Source organism: Branchiostoma lanceolatum, chromosome 2 (genome assembly GCF_035083965.1).
Source record: "Branchiostoma lanceolatum isolate klBraLanc5 chromosome 2, klBraLanc5.hap2, whole genome shotgun sequence".
Classification (NCBI taxonomy): Eukaryota; Metazoa; Chordata; class Leptocardii; order Amphioxiformes; family Branchiostomatidae; genus Branchiostoma; species Branchiostoma lanceolatum.
This window is the reverse complement of record NC_089723.1, coordinates 22,959,692-22,984,905: the sequence shown is the minus strand read 5'-3', so window position 1 is coordinate 22,984,905 and position 25,214 is coordinate 22,959,692. Positions and strand designations below refer to the sequence as shown.

Here is a 25,214-nt window from a genome sequence, read left to right as displayed (position 1 = left end):
CTACTGGGTAACAACGCTTTCGTCTTGGTTCACACACTAATTTATTAGACATGAGCTACAAAACTGCAGTGTTAGAGAAGTCAATTATCGCAGTTACAATATGATTTATAAGCACTTAGTCCCTATACCTCATGCATGCTGAAAGGTAGCGTCCTGACTACTGGGACATTTCTTGCCACAATACTTTCGACAACACTTGTTTTTCTCACTAATTCAAACTTATTTACATATATACCGATAATCATTCGATCAATGTTTACAAGCTGTTCTACAACATGCAACATAAAAACATCACAATCACAAGTTACGACACATCGGCCATCTGCACTAGCTAGCTGCTTTTGATAACATGCTTTTACCATTACATTCTTAACCATATCATATATCATAATACTTAAATACATTCTTGTAAAATATTTTTGCCTGCCGTACATTGTGAAGCCTTAGGCTACATAGTACATTAATCATATAGGAGTAGAGAAGCATCATGTTACGACCTTATACAAACATTGTAACCATATTTGGTCGGCATTCTATGACTACCTATAGCTGTGTTTCTGATACCGACCTAAGTTATCTGCCCCCCTCCCCTCCTCAAATATGTACAACCAATAATCATAACACATTCACGTTCTTCAACTAAAGCTGACCAATACGTCAATAAAGTTTAGACATACAGGAAAGATACACAAGATACACAATACAAAAGTTACACAAACAACTGGATACGTGTTGTAAACAATTGACGTTTCGGACAGTATCTGCTATCTCAGAAGTTCGTCAGTGACGTCGACCGAAAATAATCTGTGGTTCAACAACAGAATTGTGAGCCGTCCAGTTTTTCCATCAGCTTTTATAACATAATACAGTTCATTAGAACAGTCGGCTACTCCCAAAGTGAAGGATCAAAGGTACGGAGGCGAATAGCCCACCGAGGTAAAATATCAGACAAAGTCTATCCAGGACGAGTGCCAGTCGTTCCCAGTCACTCTTTCCTTCTTCAGGGTCGTCACAACCACGCCCGTCTTTCTTCCAGCCATCCAGGCTCTCCCTCAGGGCCTCTAGACTCTGCTTGGTGCTTTTCATGACAACTTTCAGGCCTTTCAGGACGCTGGCGACATCATCTTCAGGATTGCCTCGTGCGTCGCCATCGTCCTGAGTGATGCCGATGTCGTCCGTATCAGAAATGATTCTGCTGTTGACCAAAAGGACCCCCTCCATTTTGGACCTCTTGTCTTCTTTTGAAGCCCTGTAGTTAACAATGATTCAAACAAGCAGTCAATAGTTAACAATGATTCAAACAAGCAGTCATAACAATACAGGACAGATGTGTAGTTTGTACATGGTTCCTGTGGTATTTGCATGTACATGCGCATCAAGACAAGTTAGCAGAATACACAGGGAATGTGCTATCATACTATTGTGTGCGAGATAACTATCATTTGCTGTAATAAATATCAGCCTGAAAACCCATACCTACATCTGCACCTGATATATCTAATATCTATATTTCTATTTTAACTTATGTTTCACAAATCTATACATCTACACCATCTGCCTAATAGTATGCATGTACACATACGGACCTTCTCATATCGCCGAGCAGTACTAGTCGTGCGCAGCATCCCAGGAAAAAGACTTTTGTACACTGAGACATCTCCGTCTCTCGATGAGCCAGCCTGATGATCCCAGCAGTGACCAGCATGAAGAAACTCATCATGACAATGGCCACGATATTCACAATACCTGAGTACATACAAAGTAATGATTAGAAATGGAAGATCTCATACTTCAATGAAATACCTTCAGTTTTTGTGAATTTCTTGTTCTATTCATTATTGTGAATTTCTCGCAGATTATGCCTAGTGCATTTCCCCACTGGCTCTCATACAGCAACAGACATGCATACAGTAGGTAATTTCAGACATGAAATTAGATAACCTATTCTGGGACCTTTCGGGGACCTTTGACCAAACTTCCTGTCAGTGTCTTCGAAGTTCCTGGCATGTGGAAACCAGCTACTCTGCCGCATTCAAATACCCACGGCCACACAAGAACGCAGACAAACAAACAGAGACTTACTTCTTGGAACTTACTTCCTGTTCCCCGGCCGACGTGACTAGCATTTGGGAACCAGCCTGCTTGTGACCATGTTGACCTCAAATCCGAAACAACTTCCTGTCAGTCTTTGAGTATACCACATCCCCCCATCACTTCCTGCCACATTTTGTAGTTGTACCTATTCCCTATGCAGAGGCTTCGATATTGGACTTGTTGCACCGGGATTTTTGGGAGGACAGCGTTAAAAATCCTTGCCACTACTAACACCCTGATTGAAACCTCTAATTTGAGAAAAAAATTGGACTTACCGATGAACGGGATGTTTCCAGATCGCGGCAGGAAGTCTGTGATGACCACGAGGTTAACGAACATGGACAGGAGGATGGTCATGCCGTACCCGAGACGGTCTCCACTGTCCAGTGGGATGAAGAACGTGATGCACATCAGCAGTGACAGGACGATGAACGGGGTGACAGTCGTACACATGTGGTACGTCGGGTTTCTCCGCAGGTACAGCTGAAGACAAGCCTGAGATAAAGTAGAAATATGCATGTTTAGTTTACAGTCCATACTTATTTGATGATATGGATGACATCCTATGGGTACTGATGCAAGCGTGTGACAAAATATTTTGGAAGTGGACAAAAATTGATGCGGAAAATTAATGGATGCCATCCATATAATCAAGTCAGGGTGGCCTTACATGAAAGACAGGTAAAATCCTGTTGTTGTTTTTTTTGCAAAAAAAAATGAAAGATGAAATAACTGCAAGGTGAAAGCAAAGCCATACTAAGTTTGTCGTATGCTTACTCCCACCTACAGCGTTAACTGTGAACGTTGTAAAATAGGTGAAACGCATGTTAAACATAGGAAACTTTAACTTTAAGGCATGAGGTAATGAACCCTCAAATATCCAAAACATGCTAAACCACCATGGCTCAGCATATAACCTGTCCTATGGACCTTTAACTTTGCATTTCCGTACTCTAGCACTGTACACTTTTATTGAACGGAGTTGAAATATTGAAATGAAGTACTCTACCTGGTCACCGCTGGCTTCCAGACTGACCGATACCATCCACTCTCCTCCAGGTACCTCTCGAGCAGTGCTGCAGTTCATCACATTCTCGGTAGAGTTCTCTTCTCGACAACGAATCTCGTCACCAGATCTGAACTTTCCTCCTACACATATCGGACACGTCATGTTGTCGAACGGGAAGAAGTACTGGTCGAGGTCACACGTAGTCACCACCAGATTTTCTGAATGAGTGTGAACAGAGAAAGATTCTTCTTACAAAGATACAAGTACTTTAGAGACATTCTTAAGAATAAGTTGTTGCCATTAGAAATATTTTATTGAACTAACATACATCAAATGCAATGTAACGAATTGTATTCTAATTGAATAGAAACACAATGTTTTATTTTCAGACGTACTTTTCCCATGCTAAATATATATATATATAGTCAATTGTTTTATAAACGGCGTCTTATGTTGCATTATCGTTATTGAAATCTGCTTTCTAAGTTCCTTTTGTACGACTTAATATAATCATTCATAATAAACTGAGCTGTTCCAAGAAGAATGACTACAGTGCTCCCACCTAATATCCAGAGAACCTCTCCGTCATCTTTGACGACCACGTTAACTTCTGGGAACCCTCGGAAGTCAGGATTGGCGCTTCAATGACAGAAAATAGAAATAAAAACCAATTAGTAGCGTTTCAGCAACCCTAATCAGTATGCAAAAGCAATCTTTGAAAATATCACATAGAAATATTGCTTCAATTACGACCTATAGCAAAAGTGCCATTAAACGTGGCATTTGTTGCCTTCGTGGGCGGAGGTTTTGTTTTCGGTGTGCCTGTGTGTCCGCAGTAATTCAAATACAGTAGAGTGGTAGGAAGTGAAGGCGGAAATGGTGTATCCGCAGACTAACAGGGAGTGTAGGTCGAACTTCAGGTCAAAATGGTCCCCCACAGGCTAGCTCCCACATGCTAGCCACGTCGGAGACACTGACAGGAAGTACTGTTATAGCCAAAATGTTCCCAGAAAGGTCAAACTGTCTTCAAGTTCCTACTACATGTATGCCTGTTGCCTTGTGAAAGCCAGTGGGGGGAAATGAATTCAACAGCATTATTGGGAAAATCATAACGATGAATAAAACAAGAAATGCCCGAATCTTAATAAAGCTTGAATATTTCCGTTTTTTGTCCTTACTTACTTCCTTAACAGCTGGATACTCGGTCTCCACACCCTGTCTCCGTCGAGCTCTATACGCGGCAAGTCACCGTAAGATGATGGCGTCCAGGCCAGCCGAGGGTCGTACCAATGCTAGCAAAATGATAAGAAGTACAAGATCGTCACTTTTACAAAATTTCAAGATGAAGCGTAGGGGGAAATGACACATATGGAACCGTATATTGACTTGTTTAATATGATTAGGAAATGCTGAAGAATCTTAAATCCTTACCAGGTAAAAGCTGGTGTCCGTGGTGATGGCAGGTATTGATTCGTCCTGTACGGGAGGCAACAGACAAAATAATTACCTAGGTGTGACGGTTCTATAGGCAAAATTGACACCTGTATCTGTACAGCCGTATACAGTATAACGCCCATTCGCCGCACTACACCAGGTTCGCAGGCATGCGGCGAGATAGCAGGTTATATTACACTAAACGACTTGTCATACCCAACCTTGGCATGCATATCTATTTGTAAGCGCTGTTTAAAGCTGTATGTATCAAATGAATATACCCCACTAAACTCGGTGGCAAAAGGTATAACTCTACAATATAGCTCTAGGGAAAATCGTTGGTTGATAAGTCTGACATTTAGGCATAACTACATGTTTGACTGTCAAAAGCACCAAGAGGCTTGTTGAACTAAAGGAATGACTTTTGACTTACAACATTGACAATACTCCCGACCAGGCCCTCCGCCGTGATGATAACTTCGCCGTTCGGGGGGAGAGCGGGGTTGTACAGCGCGACTTTCTCATCCAGAAGAAGCGTTCTCTCGTCAACTGGACGGATCCGGATAAACGTATCATTGAGAAAAGACTTGAAACTACTCTATCATCTATAAAACACTTAACCTAACTTGATCTATTCGAATCGTCTTAGATTTAACAAACCAATAAATTGATATTATCCTGTACGCTCCATACATTCCCACAATAATTTGATCGATGCAGTGAGCTAGACAATATAAGAGGTCATGTCTAAGCACTGATAAAGACTGGCATTCGGTGGTTCCATTCATAATTATACAAATTAACAAAAGCCTTCCTTTTTCCGTGCAAAGATCCTACTACCGAACCCTTCATCGAAATCTAGGAATGCATTCTTGCAAATTTTGAAATATTTTCAAATTGATCGCAGTACTTAAAAAAAGTTACTCCGCCCCTAAGGTGTCGCCAAAAATAAAGATGTACCGAATACCTTTACAAGTCGGTACTGCGGTGTCCCACTTGGCATCTCTTTGACACTCTGAAATGACTGCTCCCTCAAGAGTGAAGCCAGACTCGCAGCTGTAGGACACCTTCTCTCCCGGCCAGTAGTAGGGCTTGACCTGGCTGGGGCGGACTCTCCGAGGTATGCCGCGATCTTTGCAAACAAGGCCTTTAGGAAAATGTTTTCAGGTCAATATGAACAATGGTGTCAAATCCATGCGCCCTTGTTAATCATGTATAGTTGTAGGAGCATAGGCAGTGGGTTACCAAGTGTTTTTTTTTAGATCGTTGTTGCTTTGTAAACACCCTTTGAACTCCGTCTTCTAAATCATACATTATACACTCTATTTACTATGACCGTTCAATAAAGATCCTACACTAAACACACATTGTAAACTCGGTCCGCTAAAAAAGAATACCAAAGATCATTTGACTGGATACCGATCGTTGGAAATCACCCGAAGTCACTGGCAACAGTCCAACGGTGATTTGTTTTCGCTTTGGCAGCTACGCTAGGAACAAGCAGAACATCTTACCACTACAAGGTTGGATGTTGCAGTAATCCCATTCCCCACCTCCGCCCACATAGCACCACGGCCTCTCCGCTCCATCCGGGTTGCGGCAGTAGTTCTGCTCGAGATTCGCCCATGGATACTTGTGTAGTTCGTACGTCCTATTTTCCCATCCAATGCAGGGTTTCCCACTCACTGTGTCGCTAATGGGTCCTCTGTAGTTTTCACCATTTCCGTAGTAGCACTCTGGTAATATTGGGAATCAGTAAGACAATATAAAAAGGGTCGACATACACTAGTGTCGTAAATCATGGTGAAATATAACAACCATATGTGTTTGAGAAAGGGCCTGTTCTAGTTCATTAAGGTCTTATCCCAGAGAGACTAATTGGATATTCCGTTTGGGTCCTAGCTTCCGATGCCGTCAGTCATGGTGATTGACGAAACAAGTGGTATTCAAACTCAAGCTAAGCTTATATGTCTTTGGTTCGACCTGTTTGTAATAGAATAAAGACGTAGCCAAAAGGGTCGCTTTACCGGCGACATGTTAAGGATATCCCAGACTACTCGAAGATTGTGGAAGATACAGAGATGGCGGTCTTCTAACAACTAAAACACGAAGCTCCTCCCCGAAGTATACGTTGGGATGAACAATATTGCATATCCCGGGTTGGTCCTACTGAAGACCTGATTGGGATGTCCCAAACGGGTAGTTTTGGCAGCGACCTTTTTGGGACATCCCACATTGGATTCGGAGCCTATCTACAATATAAGGACCTGTTTGGGATACAATGCACTAGCAATTGCGGGATTTACCTTTATTGGCATTTCCATCCCAGCAGTTTTCAAAAGGCAAGTTGTTACAGGACACTAGTTCCAGGACGTCGCCATTAAAGTCCTCTCGGCACCTATTAAGGATCTCTATGCACCACGAACGGCAGGGCAGCACACGCCGACCGCCGGAACAAACCGGGAAGAAGCTGTAGCACATATAGTACCAGCCCTGGGTGTGTAATAAACATGCATGCATGTTAGAACACAAGCCTCAGTACTAGTGAGCAATGTTCGTCGTGATTTGTTAACTTTGTCAAGAAGGCTATGTTTTTGGTAGTGTTTGTAAGTATGTATCATATAGTTATGTATATGGTTTAGCAACATAACTGAAGAAGCTATCAATGGGGTGTCGTGAAATTTGGTATTTGGGAAGTAAGGGGTAGATAGTCATCTCTCTAACAGCAGAAAGATTCATTGTAACTACAGGGGCGTTTTAGTTGCAGACTTTGAAACAGAAATGAGTGAATTTTCAGAACCGTTGACCGACGTAATAGTATGTGGAACCTAATAGAGACTTCGTTTCTGTGACATATGCAAGTCATACATTATGCAAATTAGGCGAATTGCGTAGTAACTAATGAAATTCCTTGGCAAAACACTTATTTTCTACCGTGGTACTAATTGTGTTGCCAATTCTATTTCATTGAATAAGATACTCACTACTAAATAAGATTAATAATTTTCACGTGTTTTTTTCTGTTTAGCTTTCGCTTCACAGTTGAGGCTGAATCTTAAGCCAGTGATTGTCTATATGATTTTGGTGCAATCCTATCAGTAAGTACCAGCAAGTAAGGCATAAACATAGCTACTTCGCAGTTAGTACAATGATATAGTATGTATTTTGCTTTACGGGCATGTTAGGGTAGACAACAGGCTAGGGGAGCGAAAAAAGCGATTTCTTCTCGATTTAAATTGAATACGTACCTGTATATGGCAAGGGTATTTTAACAAGTTAGCACTTTGAAATATCAGTTGGAGTTCCCTTGATTGAAACACCTCTGTCACGTTCTGATGGTCGTATAGGTTGGGAAATACCGTTGGCCACGGCTGCACGTTAACCGGTGGACAAAATCCAACTTCCGGGAACGGCTGGCATTCTGTGAACAAAAATGTCATGATAGATATGTCTGTTGTCTATAACCATCAAGGTTTCGTGTCCGTTGATTTGTTGATCTATGTATTATATGTATCTGTCATTAAAGTAGTAACGATTTGCACATGGGTGTTTGTTCGTGATGAGACTGAAATTGTCTTTTATGACCATAGTGATGAAGTGATACTTGCACGGTTTATGTCCATGTAAGTGTATACATCTTACAGACAATCTCATGAGCTGTAGTACTTGGTTATTATGACATCGCTGCTATAACATTAATGTTATTTAAAAGCGTGAACGCGAATATGATTTCGAACCAGTTTAGCTCAGGGAAGGGCTGATCCTTCTCTAGTCGTGACGGAGAAAACAGACGATATGTACAGTATTCACGGGTTCGTCGTACGGGGAAATTACCCTTGTTTGTTTTTTAACCAAATACAATGAACATTGGGCCTTGATTTTACGTCCCTTCCTAAGGACTGCAACCTTTTCCAGTAGCGTGCGTGTCAGCTGAGCGACAAAATTCAGGATTCGAACTCATAACCTCTTGGTCTAAAGGTTGGGTCGCTAACGACTGGGCTATGCACTCTAAACTATCATAATAGCCGGATAAATCACATGCAGCGACAACATTTTATAGTCCGCCAAAGAGCAGATCTATACTCACCGCAGTTTTCTTCATCGCTTCTGTCCCAGCAGTCATTTTTGCCGTCACAACGACGGTTGACCGGAACGCATCTGGCTCCGTCCGCACACAGCCAGCTCCCTTTGACACAGCTTACAGGTTCTGTAGAAAGACACGGCACAGGGTCGGACAGAGCTGTTTGCCTAGGCGGGTATCTCACTCGCCTGCACCAAGTTGCGGAAAGTGGCGTAACCCGTCCCAATTGGCACCAATGTTTTGCCTGAAATTGCGATTTTTTTTCAAATTTTCGCAATTGCATAATGGCGCAAATGGGCGCAAATCTCTTTTTTTTATCAATCTTAATCATTGTACACTGTTTTTAATTCAGTGCAAAACACTGCGATTTATCATAAAGTTATCTGATTTGGAACCGAATGTGACAATTTGGGCGCGGCCCTTTTGATTGTCAGATATATATAATCATTGCGTCGCACGTCAGCGTGACCGCAAGGGAAAATTCGTAAAAATTGCGCAATTTCCGAAGTCAATTTGGCGCAGTCCAATGCTTCGGTCCCATTTCCAACCCGGGCCCGGCCGAAAAATAAAAAATGCATATCAAGAGAATAAACAGAATATGGTTTGGAGCAATTTTTATACGTTTTGTGTCATTTGTTGTCTTCAATATAATATTTTTCATTCCCACAAGCTGCTCGGCCGGTCCCCGGGTTGGAAAAGGGACCGAGGCATAAGCTAGACATCCTTTTAAGAAATAATATGGCTTGGTCATGCTTCACGTACACAAATTATACAAAGAGCACAAACATATACTAGAAACGTCATTGAACTTGAAATATTACCTCGAGTCACCGCAGTATAGGTGGCATTGAATCCTCGGGAATTAGTCACATAATCTGTAGACATCTTCACTGTCAGGATATAGCTAGCTGTTTGTTTGGTGGTCATTGAAGCATTGCCACAGAAGTCCCCTGAAGTTAGAAAAAAGGAGACATAAGTTGTAAAAATGGCATGACAGTAGTTCTTTCAATCTATCTTAGCATCCTCAACAGTCTTGGAAACCTATTCATATTTGTTTGCTAAGTACGAACACACTAATTTAAGACATCTGTATCTGTATCTATATACCGGTATAACCGCCCTTCGGCGTAACACACAGGCTTGCGATCATTTTGTTGCAATCGACTAAAACGTAGGCAGTTTGAATGATATTTTACACGTACACTCTATTGAAAAGAAGAAAGGATTAGCAACAACACTTAAATACCAACCTAAAGATGTGAAACTTCCGTCAGGCCAATCTCCATCAAACAGTTCCACCCTGTCGTACAGGCATCCCCCATCAGAGCCAGGCTGGAGCTCAAAGTCGACGAAAGTTATCTCAATTGTAAACGGTTGAGCTACCTATAAGATGGAAATTGTAAAGAAGAAATATATCAGTATTCAATTGAAAGGCTCCACCTATTTTTATAGTACACAATTTGCGTAGATCTGTACCAAATAACAGAATATTGACATTCCCATTACTTTTACACTTCAACAACATGAGGAATGATGGTAATAATGGTGTTGATGACATTGATGATGATGACGTTGTTGATGATGTTGTTGATGCTGAAGATGATGATTATGACTATGACGATGATGTTTGATGAGGATAATGATGATAATGATGACGACGACGACGACGATGATGATGATGATGATGATGATAGTAATGATGGCATAGAAAAGTCTTATTAGCTAAAAACAATCATCCCACGTACATGCATGTTACAGAGGTAAACCAATGGAATACACCAAGATGCAAAAGGATGTCTGTTTGGTTTGGTTTGGTTTATTCGCACATATTTAAATCAATTTTACATAATAGAACAAAACAAAAACATACAAGGTCTTCCCCCATCTAAATTAACAAAAATAACATAAATCTAACAATTCATGATATAATTATAGTAGTAAATAATAACAATAACAAATCAGACAATAATAATACTAACAAAATACTAACAGAATAGTAATTGGTTGTATATAAACAAATTATATACATCAAATCATAGCATAATTCGATAACGAAATGATGGAGATTACAGAGTCCATCACAGTTAGCAAAATAACAATAATGTAATAATCTATAACATAACTGTAGTAATAAGTGATAACAATATCATATCAAATCATACGATAATAATAGTAACAAATGGTGACAATATAATAATTGATTGCATACAAAAATAAGAATTAGATATCAAATCATAGCATAAATCAATACTGAAATAATTTAGCTTAACACAAAGTCTATCGCAATTAACAAAACAAAGCAAATAAGTGTAAGGTGAAAAGAAAAATGAAATTCAACTTAGGGGGCTGGGGCATGAAAGTAGGTGGTTTTTGGGGCATGAAAGTCTGTGAATGGTACATACAGTTATTTCCCACTTGCAGAGCATCGCTATGTCGTAGGCCTGGGGGAAGCCTGGACTAGCGAACCATCCACTGTCATCCGTATATCTGCTTCCACAATTGAACACCCGATCTCCTTTGTTAGCAATAAAAGTATTAGTTATGACTGATATGAGACAGCTTACTTACAAAGCAACTGGGTGTATCTATTTATGATCCAGCATAACTGACACAAAATCTGTTTCTCTTATATAAAGAAGTCCTTTAAGCACATTTTGACATATTTCAAATTCTTATATGTACGCATGACATAGAATAAGTGTATAACCCAGCATTACATGTGTCTTACATTATTAGACACCAAACGCAAAATAGCAAGGTACAGTCAAAACTGGTGCGTAGCCAACCACCTTCAGTCATAAGCAATATTTAAACAGTCTCACCCAATTTCACATAGTTAAGACCTTCTTGTCTGACGCCACACCAACCCTCCCACCCTTGCCGTCACTGCAATGATTTTACCATAGTACCTTGAGTGACTGTTGAAACCACGTTGACTATATTATGAGTCTATGCATTCGCGATAGAAAAAAAAACTACATAAGGCAGCGTTTTAGTTCAAAAATTTAAGAAGGGAGACTTACCACCGCAAGTAGATATGTCGCAAAACTTCGGCTCGATGTCCACAAAGGTATCTTTTAAAACATAGCACCAGGGTTTGTCGAAGCTGTAAGGGTTTCTGCAGTAGTTCTTCTCCAGGTTGTGCGGACGGATTTCATTCTCTATATTCGCGTCCTGCACAGAAATCACATATGTTTCTGACACATGCGTACTATCACAATCTAAGAGAATGGTATTTATTACCTTCGCCGAGAAGGTTATGCAGAGGGTAGCGTTTGTCTGTCTGTCTGTTTGTTTGTAGTGGCACAGCATAACTCGAGAATGCCTTGATGGATTGTTTTGATATTTGGTATGTTGGTAGGTTTTGATGAGACCTAAAAACGATTAGATTTTGGGCCCCCTAGCAGCTTCTTACGGTACTGCAGTGGAACTTCCTGTTTTGATAACTCGTGTTCCAGACATGCTATGGAACTTATTTCTGAGTGGTAGATAGATCTTTGGACAGAGAGTAAGTGGTGTGGGTTTGGACCCCCTAGCGGCTTTTTTTGAACTGCAGGAGCAGGTTTTGCGTCTGACTTTGACAGGGAATAACTCAAGAAGGGCTTAATGGATGGTAATGATTTTTGGCAGGTAGATAGCTTGAGTGATGATGTCCATGATTAGACACTTCTTATGCTAATCAGTATCTAATTTGCATAATTAATGAGGAAAGTTTATACTTCCGCCAAATTCCATGATAGGACTCTGAAACATGTGACATATGTAACTGAGGAAGAGAGAAATATTAATTGATATGAACTATGCAAATGAAGACCTCATTTGCATAATTAATGAGAAAATACTATAACAAGATATGGCCTTGATGGATGGTCATCATTTTTGGTATGTGGATAACTTGTGTGATGCTTAGTATGATTGGACAATAATTATGCAAATCAGATGCTAATTTGCATAATTAATAAGGCAACTTTAAAAATCCGCTTTGTTCCATGATATGACTATTCAAATTGTAACTGAGGAAGAGAGGACTGTTAATAGATAAAAAAATATGCAAATGTGGGCCTAATTTGCATACTTAATGAGTAACTTGTGTTATTCCACACTGGCAAATGACGGCAATTTCATACATTTAATACTTTTTTTGTGGCATCGGGCAGTTATGTGAATGTTAACATCGTTGAATCAAATTATGTTAATAAGGGCCTCTTTTGCATAATTGATGATAAATATTAGCATAACCGTAGGCTCATAATTTGTTAGGCTGATACTTTGGACATGTTGTATTTTACGACATTCAACTGGTATGATTTATTATTGATGAGAAACACTCCTAATACGTCAGTCATAAAGGTTAAAATCATTTGGCGAAGGTATGAGGTCGTGGAACTCTAGTTAAAACTACTTTAAGTAGACAGGTGGTTTCTGTCACAAAGATGGATAATTCAACCGATCCACGAATGCTTTCTAACCTACTCCCAATCACCCCGACTACTAGCCGCAGACTGCCGAGAGGCACCCCCGACTGATTCCCAACCGATTGCCAACTCTCTCATGAATCAAAGTGGGCATAACCAGCTTTTTTTAAATTAGGTTTTGCTACCGCAAACCTGTAAAGAGTGGTCATTTTTGCTTCTAATCAAAACGATCCAAACTTCTAAGTTGTAAACATCACCGAGAGATAAAATTGGAAGCATGGTTAGCTTCAATACGGCGTCTACGGCTCTCCTGTATTTCTGTCTGCATGCTGGTTGTGTGAAGGTCGGGGGGTGGCTGGCACATGTTCTGGTAGTATTCAATTGGGAATGAGCTCGAGTTAGGACAGATTCTTCAAAGGATATGGAGTGAGGCATAGATAGGTTTAGTTTGGAAGCTAGTCAGGACACGAAGTGAACGGTGGTTGCACCGTGGTTAGATTTGACTCCCAATTACGCCCCGACAACTGCTGATTTAGTTCCCAACCACCAGCCAACCAGTACCTAACCTTATCCCAACCCATTCCCCACCTCCCGTCTACAGCCGAATGCTTTTAAAACATTACCTTACGTAGAAATGTCGAAGAAAATGCAACTTACATACGGTATCGCAGTTTGCCATTCCATGCACTCCTGCCCCGATGCAGCGACGCTTTGAGTTCCTCTATAATTCTGTCCTCTGCCGTAAACACAACCTAAAACGCAAGAAATGGTAACAATTTGTCGAGCAACTCTGGATACGGTATTTGGGAAAATAAACTTAACACTGAGTTTAGAGACATATGTATAAAGGTACCTAGATGTGATGTCACCCTGTTTGCTTGGCGTGACCAAAATCTAGCAGAATATAGATCGTACACTGACTGCTGAGTGACCGATGAATGACGAAACTTTTGGCAGGCCGCTCAACGAATTCCAAAGATAAAGAAATTATCTTTTTTTTTACGTTTGTGTTTTTCATTGTCCTTTGACCATATTCAAACAACTTCAAATTATAACATTAATGGTTGCACAAAGTTAACGGTCACTCGTATATCGCCGTCTAGAGGAAAGGAGGTATAATATTGTATCACGGCATCATTCCACAGTGTACGAATCATTGCAAACTGAGGGTTCAGTATTGAAAGAATGGCCTTACTTTGACGTTTCTTTGCATTATAGCAGTCCTCATGGGGAAATGTGTAACAAGACGGAAGCTGGAGCTGTAAGAAAAAGTCTCGGAGGGCGCAGCTTGGGAGAAGGAATGATTCTTGCACTTCCTTACACCACGTGTAACACGGGGGCTGCGTTCTGGAAATCAGGAAAATATCAAATTAGGACAAAATGCGCAAAATGATCAACATAAAAATGGATGTTGGAAAAAATATATATTCACACCGGTCCCAATGTCATCGAATCATATAATCATTAAACAGGAGCGAGAGATCGATTATAATATTACTCAAGCGTATACTAATACAAATCTTGTTTTACCATTGCTAAGCATTTTTTTAGCCATTTCAACATCCCCTTGCTTGTACCGCTTGCTTGTAACATTAGCTAATGCAAAGTTTGAAGCATGCAAGTTGCTTTAGTTTATCACCAATTTGTAAATTGTGAAACATTTCGATTAAAAAAAATCGATTTTGCCAACTGCGAATTGTTTTTAGTTTTTTTTAAATCGCAATTTCAGGCAACAAGTTGGTGATGATTTGCGCCACATTGCGAATGCCTTCCGCAATTTGGCGCAGCTAGGTGAGATCCCGCTTTAGCAGATGAGAAACAATCACCTGTTGTTCGCGCACTTCGGGACCGAGAGGGCGCATATGTAGGCAGTGCCCTCAGGATGACACGTCCCCGCATGGGCTTGTATATCACGAACAATGTCCTGCAACTGACTTGCCGAGACACCAGAGCCCGACAGGCTTATGCTCGCCATACGGTCGTACGTAATTTCGCCTTTGCAGAAACTGAATGCGTCCGGGATCGTCTGGCATTCTATATATAAAAAATATGATAAGAGGTTAATTTGATTCGTTCCCTGATGCATCAATCAATGTTATCTAAGGTTAAACAATATCTTGGCAAGTATGATAACTTGAATGCTCATCTGTGTTGTTAGAAGTCGTTCTGGATCAGAGTTGAACAATAATTTGCAACACACAAGAATTGGGTTTCCATAAAACTTCGACTGCTGATCTATTCCAGGAATGAGCAAGCTACAGCTTCTGTGACGTCACGTTATGCAAATACAATACGTGACTCGGTGAGCAGTGGATCATAAGTAACCAAGTAGCCAGATTTCACGAGACAAAGTATTAAAGAATCCTTGACACAAAACCGTTTTTTGCAAGAGGAATAGAAGAAGTCATCAAATTAGACCTTTACAACCATCCCTCAACAGAGACGGGGGGGGGGGGATTCTCCACGCCGTAGACTTTCTGCAACTTATGATCCGCTGCTCACCGAGTCACGTGTTCTATCTGCATAGCGTGACGTCACGGAATCCGACCAACTCCTAACCACAGATGATTTTGCTCACGACTAACTCCATGGCATGGTCGGCTACGTGTCACAAGCGATATTTCTAAAGAAATCTATCGAAATTATTAAAATTACTTTATTTCACCCAAAGATAGTGACAATGGCCAAAGAAAAGGATGGCGGATCACGCGGAAGGTAAAACCTACCACATTCGCTTTCGTCACTTCCGTCCCAGCAGTCTTTGCGGCCGTTACAGAACAGTGCCCTCGGGACGCAGCCAGATCCGTCAGAGCAGCGAAACTCGTAGCGATCACAAGTCACATCTGGAACGCATAGAGTTACTTACAAACGGATACAACTTTGTACAGTTCATCAACACGGAGCCCTTGTAGTATAAACAATGTTATTGAATTGCATGTTTGAACCTTCTTCTTCGACGATCAGCAATTGTTATAGCAAAAACAAATCAATACCTAATGTCTATGTAGACGAACAACAGATAAATCATAGTGGTAGACATACACTTTCACATAGTTACCTTTTTAACTTAAAAAAAAGAGGAAAATATGAAACTTTGGCCCGGTTTACACTGGCATGCGTTTTGAGTCGATTCAAGTCAACCCCGAGTCGCCTCAGCTGCTCCAAGTCGACTCCGAAAACGCATGTGTAAACCGGGCCATCTACTCTTCGTGCAATCTCCTGACCTGACGGTTCAGTTGCAGTCATGCCAGTACGTAGGAAGACGTAGTCGCCCGAGTTGACTCCCCACGCCTGCTGCCCACTTGGACTAGCCTCGACCTGCTTCAGTTTCCCTGGGATTTGCTTCCAACCAGTTCCGGCTGGGGTGCTCGAATTTATTCCTGAGGAGAAAAAAGGACAACTTTTATGCGCCATGCCCTCCGGCGGAATAGGGCAGATTATCATAGTGCTACCTTAAAACCCTTGAATGTCCTTTTCTTAACAATCAGGAGACTTTTTAGTTTAGAAGGAAAGGGCAGGGTCTAAACCTTTTTTATTAATTTTGGTCAAAATTTGTTCAGTTCAGCAGTTTAGTTGGCGTAAGGACGGATGTGAGTTGTTGGATGCGGATGGATACATGGGAGAACTGGAGTCAAAGGTGGGATTTCTTTAATAAAGCCAGGTTTTCTCGGAGTCTGAGCTGATCGACCCCCTGTCTTATGGTGTAGAATTTTGAGATTGACATTTTGTAATAAACCTGGGTTATCAAAGATGAAAGCCGTCCATAAGGGATGGGCCAATAATAGACACTTCTAAAAATGATGGAGTTTCAAAATTTTAGCAATATAAGTGTTAGGTTCAATTGGCTATATGCTAATAATAATGACCCGCTTTTCCCTCAATGTTTACGGTGCCATAACGCCTGGCTTCGCTCACTCGGTGGTTTATTCGGTAGTTATAGGTCACTTGCTTGGCTCAATGTCACCGTTAAAACCTCGATTTGGGCCATTAACCCATAAGTGTGTACATAGTGCCTTTCGCAAGCTTATAATTTGTGTCCTGACCTTCTCGGATGAAGATGTCGTCGTCGACGGTCGCTCCCCAGACGATGTTGTCTCCTGATGAGATCTGCTTCATTTTCCCCTCGATTTGCTCCCAACCGCTGCCTGCAGACGCCTCGTTACCGACGGTTCCCGTGCGGTACCAGATGTCGTCCTCTGCGTTCACGCCCCAGACACCGGCAGAACCAACCGACACAAACTTCAGCGAGCCGTCGATTTCTTCCCAGTCTGTACCTGTTGAAAACATGAGCATAGCATAGTAGAACGTCTATATTCTCATACCAGGGAATTAATGGCGTACAGGCCAGACCTGCAATCCACCCTTCTCATGTTGTTTCTAGCTCTGGCCAGTAGCAAGCCAATCATATACTCATCCTCTTTGAGATGGAGATAAAAAAAATACGAATAGATTTCAAGCAATGCTGGTACCTGCGGGTTCCTCTGTAGTGATTCCTGTCCGTCGCAAGACGTTGTTGTTTGGATCGACGCCCCAAACACAGAGCTGGTTGGCGGTAGAGCTCACGTCCAGTTGTTTCAGCTTCCCTACAACCTGGAGCCAGGCGGTTCCCGTGGGGTTACTGGCTGTTACACCTGAATGGTTGCAAAATTGAATAATGATAAATTTCTCCAACAGATCTGTTTAGCACACGAGAAACACACTTTCAAATAAGTATTCTCTTTTTCACTGTTTTCATTTGATTATCCTGATAGTGAGGGCTAGAGAGGACAGGTTCATGAGGTGTTATTCACAAAGAATATAACAGGGCCATTCTGGCAATAGCGCAAAAAGTATTATCATGCCAAGAACATCATGTCAATAGTGCCGGAAAAGTCAACTTTAAGTAAATACTGACCTTGTCGTAAGAAGATGTCGTCATTGGCGCTTACGCCCCAGACGGAGTGTCCTGACGAGATCTGCTTCAGTTTACCCGCGATGTTCACCCAGTTGCTGCCCGAAGTCGTTCCGTTCCCCGATGTTCCCGAACGATAAAAGATGTCGTCGTTTTGATCCACTCCCCAGACCCCCTTGGACCCAACCGACACAAACTTCAGCAGGCCATCGATGGACTTCCATGTCGGGTCTAGAAATGCAATTAAAACGTATCAATTATTCGTAACATATTTCTACTTCCCTTTCGTATATTTTTTTTCATTAGGACTGCATGAAGCTGATATCGTTAAAGTTGATTTACGTCAAGTGAAAATATAAAACTTATGTTCACAATCATTATCAGACTTTTCAGCATAGCCATCGATGTAAACAATCTGTTATAATTATACATGATGGCAAGAAAGAAATAGTTGCGCATACCCCCACGTTCATCGCTGACATATGTAGCGTTGAAGCCACCTGACGTCACCCATGCGTCACTGCGGAACAGCACCGTAATCTCGCGAGACTTTGAGCGGACTTGTGCCGGGGGAAAGTTGTCTTGAGTGTCATTGCCCCCGCAGAACCTTCCTGTGTGGAGATCATATAGAAAACTGTTCGTAATGCTGAATTCTAAAAGGTGCATTTTGTAGTTTATCAACGAAACAAGCATCCACGTTCCATATTATAATGCTTACAATTACCAGAAGTCAAATAATCATTATGAATGTAGCGTAAATTGATAACGTTGTCCTAATACCAGCTTTGACTATTGATGTTTTATCCTTTTTATCCATTCAAAAGGTGATGAATAAGCTTTCCAGTGACCCGTATTGCTATGAAATCTATAAAGTAGTAACGGAGGTATAGTTGACAAAAGTTTCCGAACTTTTGTACGTAATGTAATTTAAGTCAACACATAATTGCAAAAGGCAACAGTACCCAGTAGATGTTCCTCTTCCAGACGCCTCTCCCACACTTCCACGTAGTCGTACCCACAGTCCGGCTCAAACTCCACGCTAAACGTGTCAAAGGTCAGCACTACTGACGACACCGGCACGTCGATAGCGATCGTCCAGTTGCACCGCAAGTCGTTGTCGTAGTTTTGCGGGAAGTTTGGTGAGCTGAACGATCCCGACGTGCCCGTCATGGTAGAATCGCAAGGGGGCCTCGTTGCTACAAGAACAGAACTTTGTTACATTCCCTTTTCCACTGGAGGCTACAACCGTGCTGCAACCTCTGATCATGAGCGGTCGAAGATTTGACAGATCGTTCAACGAATTTCATAGAAAAAGAATGACTTTTTGTGACGATTTTTTGTGCATTGTTGTCGTTTACCTCTCGCATCATAATTATGAAATCAAGGGTCACACAAATGAAAGTTTGGTCCCTGTACGGTCGCTCAGCGATCGTCGTCTGGGGGAAGGGGGCCAACAAATCCAGTTTAAAGGAGTCCTAAACTCCAGAAGGCGGTGTTATTTTCCACTAGATTATGTATCAATCAATACATAATCAGCCGACTTTGTACAGAATTCCGCTTGTGGTGAATTACACAAGGTGTGTTTTTTAAAACAATAAGATACTCACTAAACCCCTGTAGACCCTACCAGTGTATTCCCTATGCGGAAACATACATTTTTAAACGTGGATATTTTCGGCGTAAATGAGGGTGGTTAAGCACAATAAGAAGGCCAATTGTTAATAAGATTTAAAAGAACACATAGCAAGACGAGTTTTTCTTAACCACCCTGACATCCTTTTTGTAATCTAACTTTTGTCAGGCATTGTCAGGCACATTGTAGAAACACATAGACTGAGGGTCACCTGGGGAATTTGGTAAACGAAAGGAAAAAAAGTACTGTTCCTTTTCAGGCCATAAAACCGTTTTTTTGTCGCCAAACAAACTTACAATTGCATTACAGGCTACGTTCATTAGTTCAATGTCTAAAGCGGGACCAAAAGTCAATTATCTTAGGCTAAAAGAGTGCCTTCTATTGAATTAAGAATAAATGGAGATGGAGAGAATTTCATTAATACAAGATGGTCTGTAATTCTTTAGTAGTAAAGATGCCCTGTATTTTTGCGCAAAAACCTTCAACCAATACACATGTAGATTTCACGACAGTAAACTGTATCTTTATTTGTATGTTTGTTTAGGCCATGTTCATTTGATTATATGGATGACATCCACGCGCGCATTGATTTTAATCCATTTTCAAAGAAAAAAGTTTTATACTATACTGTAAATCGTGCAACGCAGCTATGAAATGGGTAGATACATGCCGTAATTTGCAAAAAAGATATTTCGGAAAACGAATATTAATGTCTAGAATGACAAACTCAAAGTAGAAGACGTGAAAAACAAAAATGAAGAATCCATTATTTGGCATAGCATTCTCCGTGTGTTAAATCATTTGTTCGACCTTCCTGACCACGTTGACTTCATAATGAATGTACTCATTGAAAACTTTTGTTTATTTGCACACTCGCATTAGTTTTGGAGTTCCCAGAGGATGCCATCCATATAATCAAATCAACATTGCCTTACCGTCACAGAAGAACTTTAAAAGTCAGTTTCTTTTTCTTCTTCCCTGTGACGTTAGCAAGTGGCAGGATTGAGCTGGGGGGACTGGCCACCATATACATGAATGTGTTCAATGAGTAAAAATAAACAGGGCAGTCTGCACATATAAATGTTTGTGTTGATTAGGCTATAACATGTTGATGTAAGCATTATGTATTTGTTTGCAACTGTTACATTCTAGTTTTCTTTTCTTCTGGAGTCACGGTCTCAGTTACTTGTTTCAGTCTAAAAATGGGTGTGAGCTACAGTGTAATTATAAGTACAGAGGGTAGCCATTACCGAAATGCAGTTTTCCGACCAACGATGCTTAATATGCATGTACTCAGTTTCAAGAACACATTGATGTGTAGATGTTGATCTTTGTAACGTCGTGTAGACATGGAACCCCAACATTGGAACAGAAATTCAAATACGCACATCGTCAATTGCATTTTGGTCCTCTTATCACAAACTGTAGTTTATGATACTATGGCATTTTTTTTCATCTATAAAAACAGAACATGCAATGCTTTTAGAAAAATTAAAAGTTAGAATGAAAGTATCGGGTAACGTAACCCGACTCTTCCTGCTGGCTCGTTTGAAACAAAATGGGACTGGCCAAGGTCACCTTGTTCGGGCAAGGCACACATGCACCTAATGTACCACAACGTACAACATTATGGCCCGATTTACCCCCTGGGAATTAGTCCAATTATGGTAATTGTTATACTGTAAATGCAGAAATGTTCGCGATGGTTTTATGTTCAAGGTTTTCGCAGTAAGTTCTTCGCCGCGAACTTAAAGGAATCCAGAGCATTTTATGAGGCTTGAAATTTGAATAAAAACCTCCAATTTCTAGTCATTCCCACACATAGTAAGTTTCAATAACACCATACCATTACATATCGACATTAAAGGAGCAAAGATACGATGTAGTTGTGTGGTGAGAACTGATAGAATATCCAAGCCCTTATATACTGATCCTGACTGTCCATCACAATAAGCGGTTCGACCAATGAGAGAGTGACTGCATGTCCGTCAAATAATTGCATCTTTATGTTTTAATTCTGCATTTCTACGTTTTGACGGATGTGGGCGAGGCTATGGTATCGGTCTATTTACACTAGGCGCGTGAAACTAAAAGATCACCATCTAGCTTATTTTTGTGCTGCTTTTGAGCACTTTTGATAAGAAATCTGCACGCAAATGCGGTAAACAGTGGCATTAAATGTCAATTTCATAAAGATTACAGCAACTAGAATACTTCCAGTTTTCAAGCCTCATAGAATGCTCTGTGTGCCTTTAAAACCACGGCGAAATTTTTGCTCTCCTACCCCCTTGTCTACTATTATCTCAAATGCAAACTTAAAACCACCGCGAACACTCCATTTTCTCCCTACCGCGAAATTAAAACCACAAGAGCTTAAATGCATATACAGTAGTGGAACGTATTAATTGGACAGCTTTTTCTTTTTACAATGGTTACCTTTACAATGATACGTTATTTGTCATGAACCTACATTCAAAGGTCGAACACCAGAGATGGTTATGCGAGATAGTCACAAAACAAAGGGGAATTTCAGCCATTTTTTTGTTTAGGGGACCCACCCATGAAAGTAGTCATGATGCTTAAAAGCGTGATCATGATCATGACACATGAGGCACTCTAAATGCAGAAATGTTCGCGCGGATTTAACTTTGCGTTAGGGCAAAAATGGAGTGTTTGCGGTGGTTTTGAGTTTACTTCTGAAACAATAGTAGCAAACAACGAACGGCTTTTCGCGGTGGTTTTAAGTTCGCGGTAAAGAGTTCACCGCGAACATTAAACCACCGCGAACATTTCTGCATTTACAGTATCATTTTAAAGTAAAATATACTGGCTTCCCAAAGATATAACGCAGTTTCGGCACTCCGTTTGCGACCTACTAGTACTCACATAAGAACATATATAGCCCTTGTGCTCAACCAAACTTTTGATAAAATTTCAAAGGGCCACAAATAAGTTTTCAAATGATGTATGATACAATTCTATTGAAGTAGTAACGGAAATATGTTCGACCGAAATCAAGTTTACGAACATTTTGTGTTAGATTTATTAGTCTAACTGACCGGTGCAAAACTCAAATTATGGTGAAAGCATGAAACTTGGCATAACGTGCTCTAAACAACATTAAAACAATTCTAGGGATAGGGGCATTAATAGAAACCTGACTTTACATAAAAATGTGATATATATTGATCTTACCTTCCGTCGATGCATGTAATAGGATAGCAGCAACAGCCAGCAAACCACAGAAAACCTGTTGTCCACACATGGCTGGGGACAAAATGACTAACGTAGTAAGCCAATTCTCCTCCTATGATATCCGCACCACAAAATAATGCGAAGGACTAAAATATTTATAGGAAAATAAATTCATTTACTAAGTACTCTACTTGCACGTACATGTTTCATCTGATTATGAAATGATAATGACTCCACTTCAGTGGATTTTCATCATTCAACTTCGTCTTTTGTCGTAAATAATTAATTGAGGACACGTTATTGGGCATACATGTAAGGCAGATCTCATTGCAAAGTAAAGAAGTTAATGACCCGTTATCATTGTAACTGTCAAAACCTATTCTACCTACATGTATACACTCCACAAATGGTCGCGTAGCTACAACATTGAATGATGTACATGTAGGATTCAGAGGTTAATTTGAAAGATGACTATGCTCACGCACGGCGTACGACCATCGTGGGAGATTCGTACGACATCTACAGGTGTCTGAATGCTGCGTTCAGCCAAGGGCAACCTAAACCACTTCCTCTGACAGGCTACAAAGCCACGTAGTTGACTCCAGTGTACATGTATGGCACACATCGTTATAACGATAGTCATATTCAATAGTCAAGTCAAGGTTTCACATAGAACCTCCTTGGTTAAGTCAAGCATGCGCAATAAACAATTTTCCCATACGTTCATTTTCTTCGTGACAACGGCCATTTTGAAATGCAATTGATCTAAGCTCTAAATCTAAACTCTATTTGAAGGTGAGCGGAAGGGGGGCTATTACAAGGTTTAAAACTTACCATTTGAGCCACACACAAACAGCGTCGTCTGTTGTGTTCACACCTCACATTTGAATCCCTTCCGCCGAATATCGTGGGAATCGAGATAGTTTGCTGATCTCATGAGAAGTAACCGGACTACATTTTTATGTCTCTTAAATGTAATTATGTGTGGCCTTCGCCTGTCCTTTGTCATTGTGAGAGAGATTTGGGTGGGTCTCCTACCGTGACGATACCTTGTACTTGTTTGATCTAGATATGAGGCAGAACCTTTGTCTGGCTGTCTGTATGTTGAATAAACGCACCCACTTTTAGCACTGACTGACAGATAGCTGACAAGAGCAACAAAAGGTATCGGTAGTCCCATAGCCTGTGAGGCCGTATACTGCCATGGGGGCATTGGGTTGTTATCCAAAATGTCTAGGACAATGGTATTAGAATGCCGCGGGCCAACCACCTCTCCCTCCACAGCCATTTTACCTCGCCATCCTTAGTCAGGAATCCATTTTTTGAAACCTGAGTGGAGTGAGAAAAGTCGCGCAAAGTGCCTTTCCCAAGGGCCCAACATCGGTTGCATATCTGGGGGTTCGAACCCAGGTTCTGGGTCAAAATCCCAAACCGTTACACCAACAAGTTCCACTCACCTCAAACGCTTGCCTCAAGAGTTAGGCTGAAACCGCAGAGTTATTTGGACATGTTTGAGCAATGTATGTATCATGCAAGGTTTATGCATTTGAATTCGTGTGATGTGCCCCCAAGTCAAGTTGACTGATAACCTGTCTTAACAGCTGAATGTTAATCTTATAAACTTAAAGCTTCTTACATTCAAGATGGAAGTCTACAAATACATCTGATACTTTCCAGCATTTCTCGGTGTAAAGTATGTGGAAGGGGAATTCACTGGGGTTGGCTATCGAGGAATGAATATAGATTTTAACTTGACTACCCAGGGTTTGTAATTATAGGGAGATTATGATTCCTGTACATAACCCAATCATGACCTGCTATATGCTCCCAATTTCAAATTATTAGAAACTAAACCTACAAATAATGGTGTATCCATAGTTAAATGTTCCGTTGAACAAATACACCTGTCCACAATAATATAGGCAGTCCGCAAAAAAAACACAATTTCCAACAATTGAGAATAATACTCAAGAAGATGCGTGAAATGAACTTTTGTGTTTAAATATTTTGTTTACAATAAAAATCCTGCTTCTGGATCCATTAACAGTGAAAGGCTTTTTTCAAGGCTTAGGCCATGTTTATTTAATTATATGGAAGACATCCACGTGCACATCAATTTTCCTGTTTTCAGCAATACTGTAAATTGTAAAAAGCAGCTGCAAAATGAGAAAATACATGCTGTACATCGCAAAAAAAAATCTTTCGGAAATCGGATACCAATGTCATAGAATGGCAAAGTCAATTCCAAAGTCAAAGAAGTTTTAAAAGAACAAAAATGAAGAATCTATATTTCGGTATACCATCCTCTGTGTGTTTAGTTTTGTTCATCCTTCCTGACAACATAGATTTCATAATGAAGGTAATATTTTCTGTGTGTAAAACTTTTCTTTATTCGCAAGCTCGCATCAGATTTGGGGTCTCCAGAGGATGTCATCCATATAATCAAATCAACATGGCCTTAG

The 25,214-nt window shown here is 40.7% G+C and overlaps 1 protein-coding gene across 2 annotated transcripts; it reads right to left on the bottom strand.

The window, feature by feature from the left end:
• Nucleotide 1: 1 nt before the first annotated feature.
• On the bottom strand, nt 2-25,214 carry LOC136427992 (uncharacterized). Of its 2 annotated transcripts, none has more exons than XM_066417230.1 (29): nt 23,587-25,214; nt 22,753-22,824; nt 18,887-19,120; nt 18,386-18,535; nt 17,928-18,155; nt 17,503-17,664; nt 17,077-17,307; nt 16,258-16,413; nt 15,760-15,876; nt 14,860-15,067; nt 14,229-14,380; nt 13,691-13,785; nt 11,642-11,792; nt 11,021-11,133; nt 9,869-10,001; nt 9,440-9,568; nt 8,625-8,744; nt 7,786-7,958; nt 6,844-7,030; nt 6,052-6,273; nt 5,505-5,684; nt 4,971-5,086; nt 4,535-4,579; nt 4,286-4,395; nt 3,666-3,742; nt 3,104-3,321; nt 2,370-2,589; nt 1,587-1,746; nt 2-1,249 (listed from the first exon to the last, which is right to left on the bottom strand). In XM_066417230.1, exons 2-29 carry the CDS (start codon nt 22,820-22,822, stop codon nt 874-876), a joined length of 4,533 nt encoding a protein of 1,510 aa, XP_066273327.1. In that variant the 5' UTR covers nt 22,823-22,824; nt 23,587-25,214; the 3' UTR covers nt 2-873. The 2 variants fall into 2 exon arrangements, with proteins under 2 accessions (XP_066273327.1, XP_066273326.1); XM_066417229.1 differs by lacking the exon at nt 23,587-25,214 and adding an exon at nt 23,142-23,384.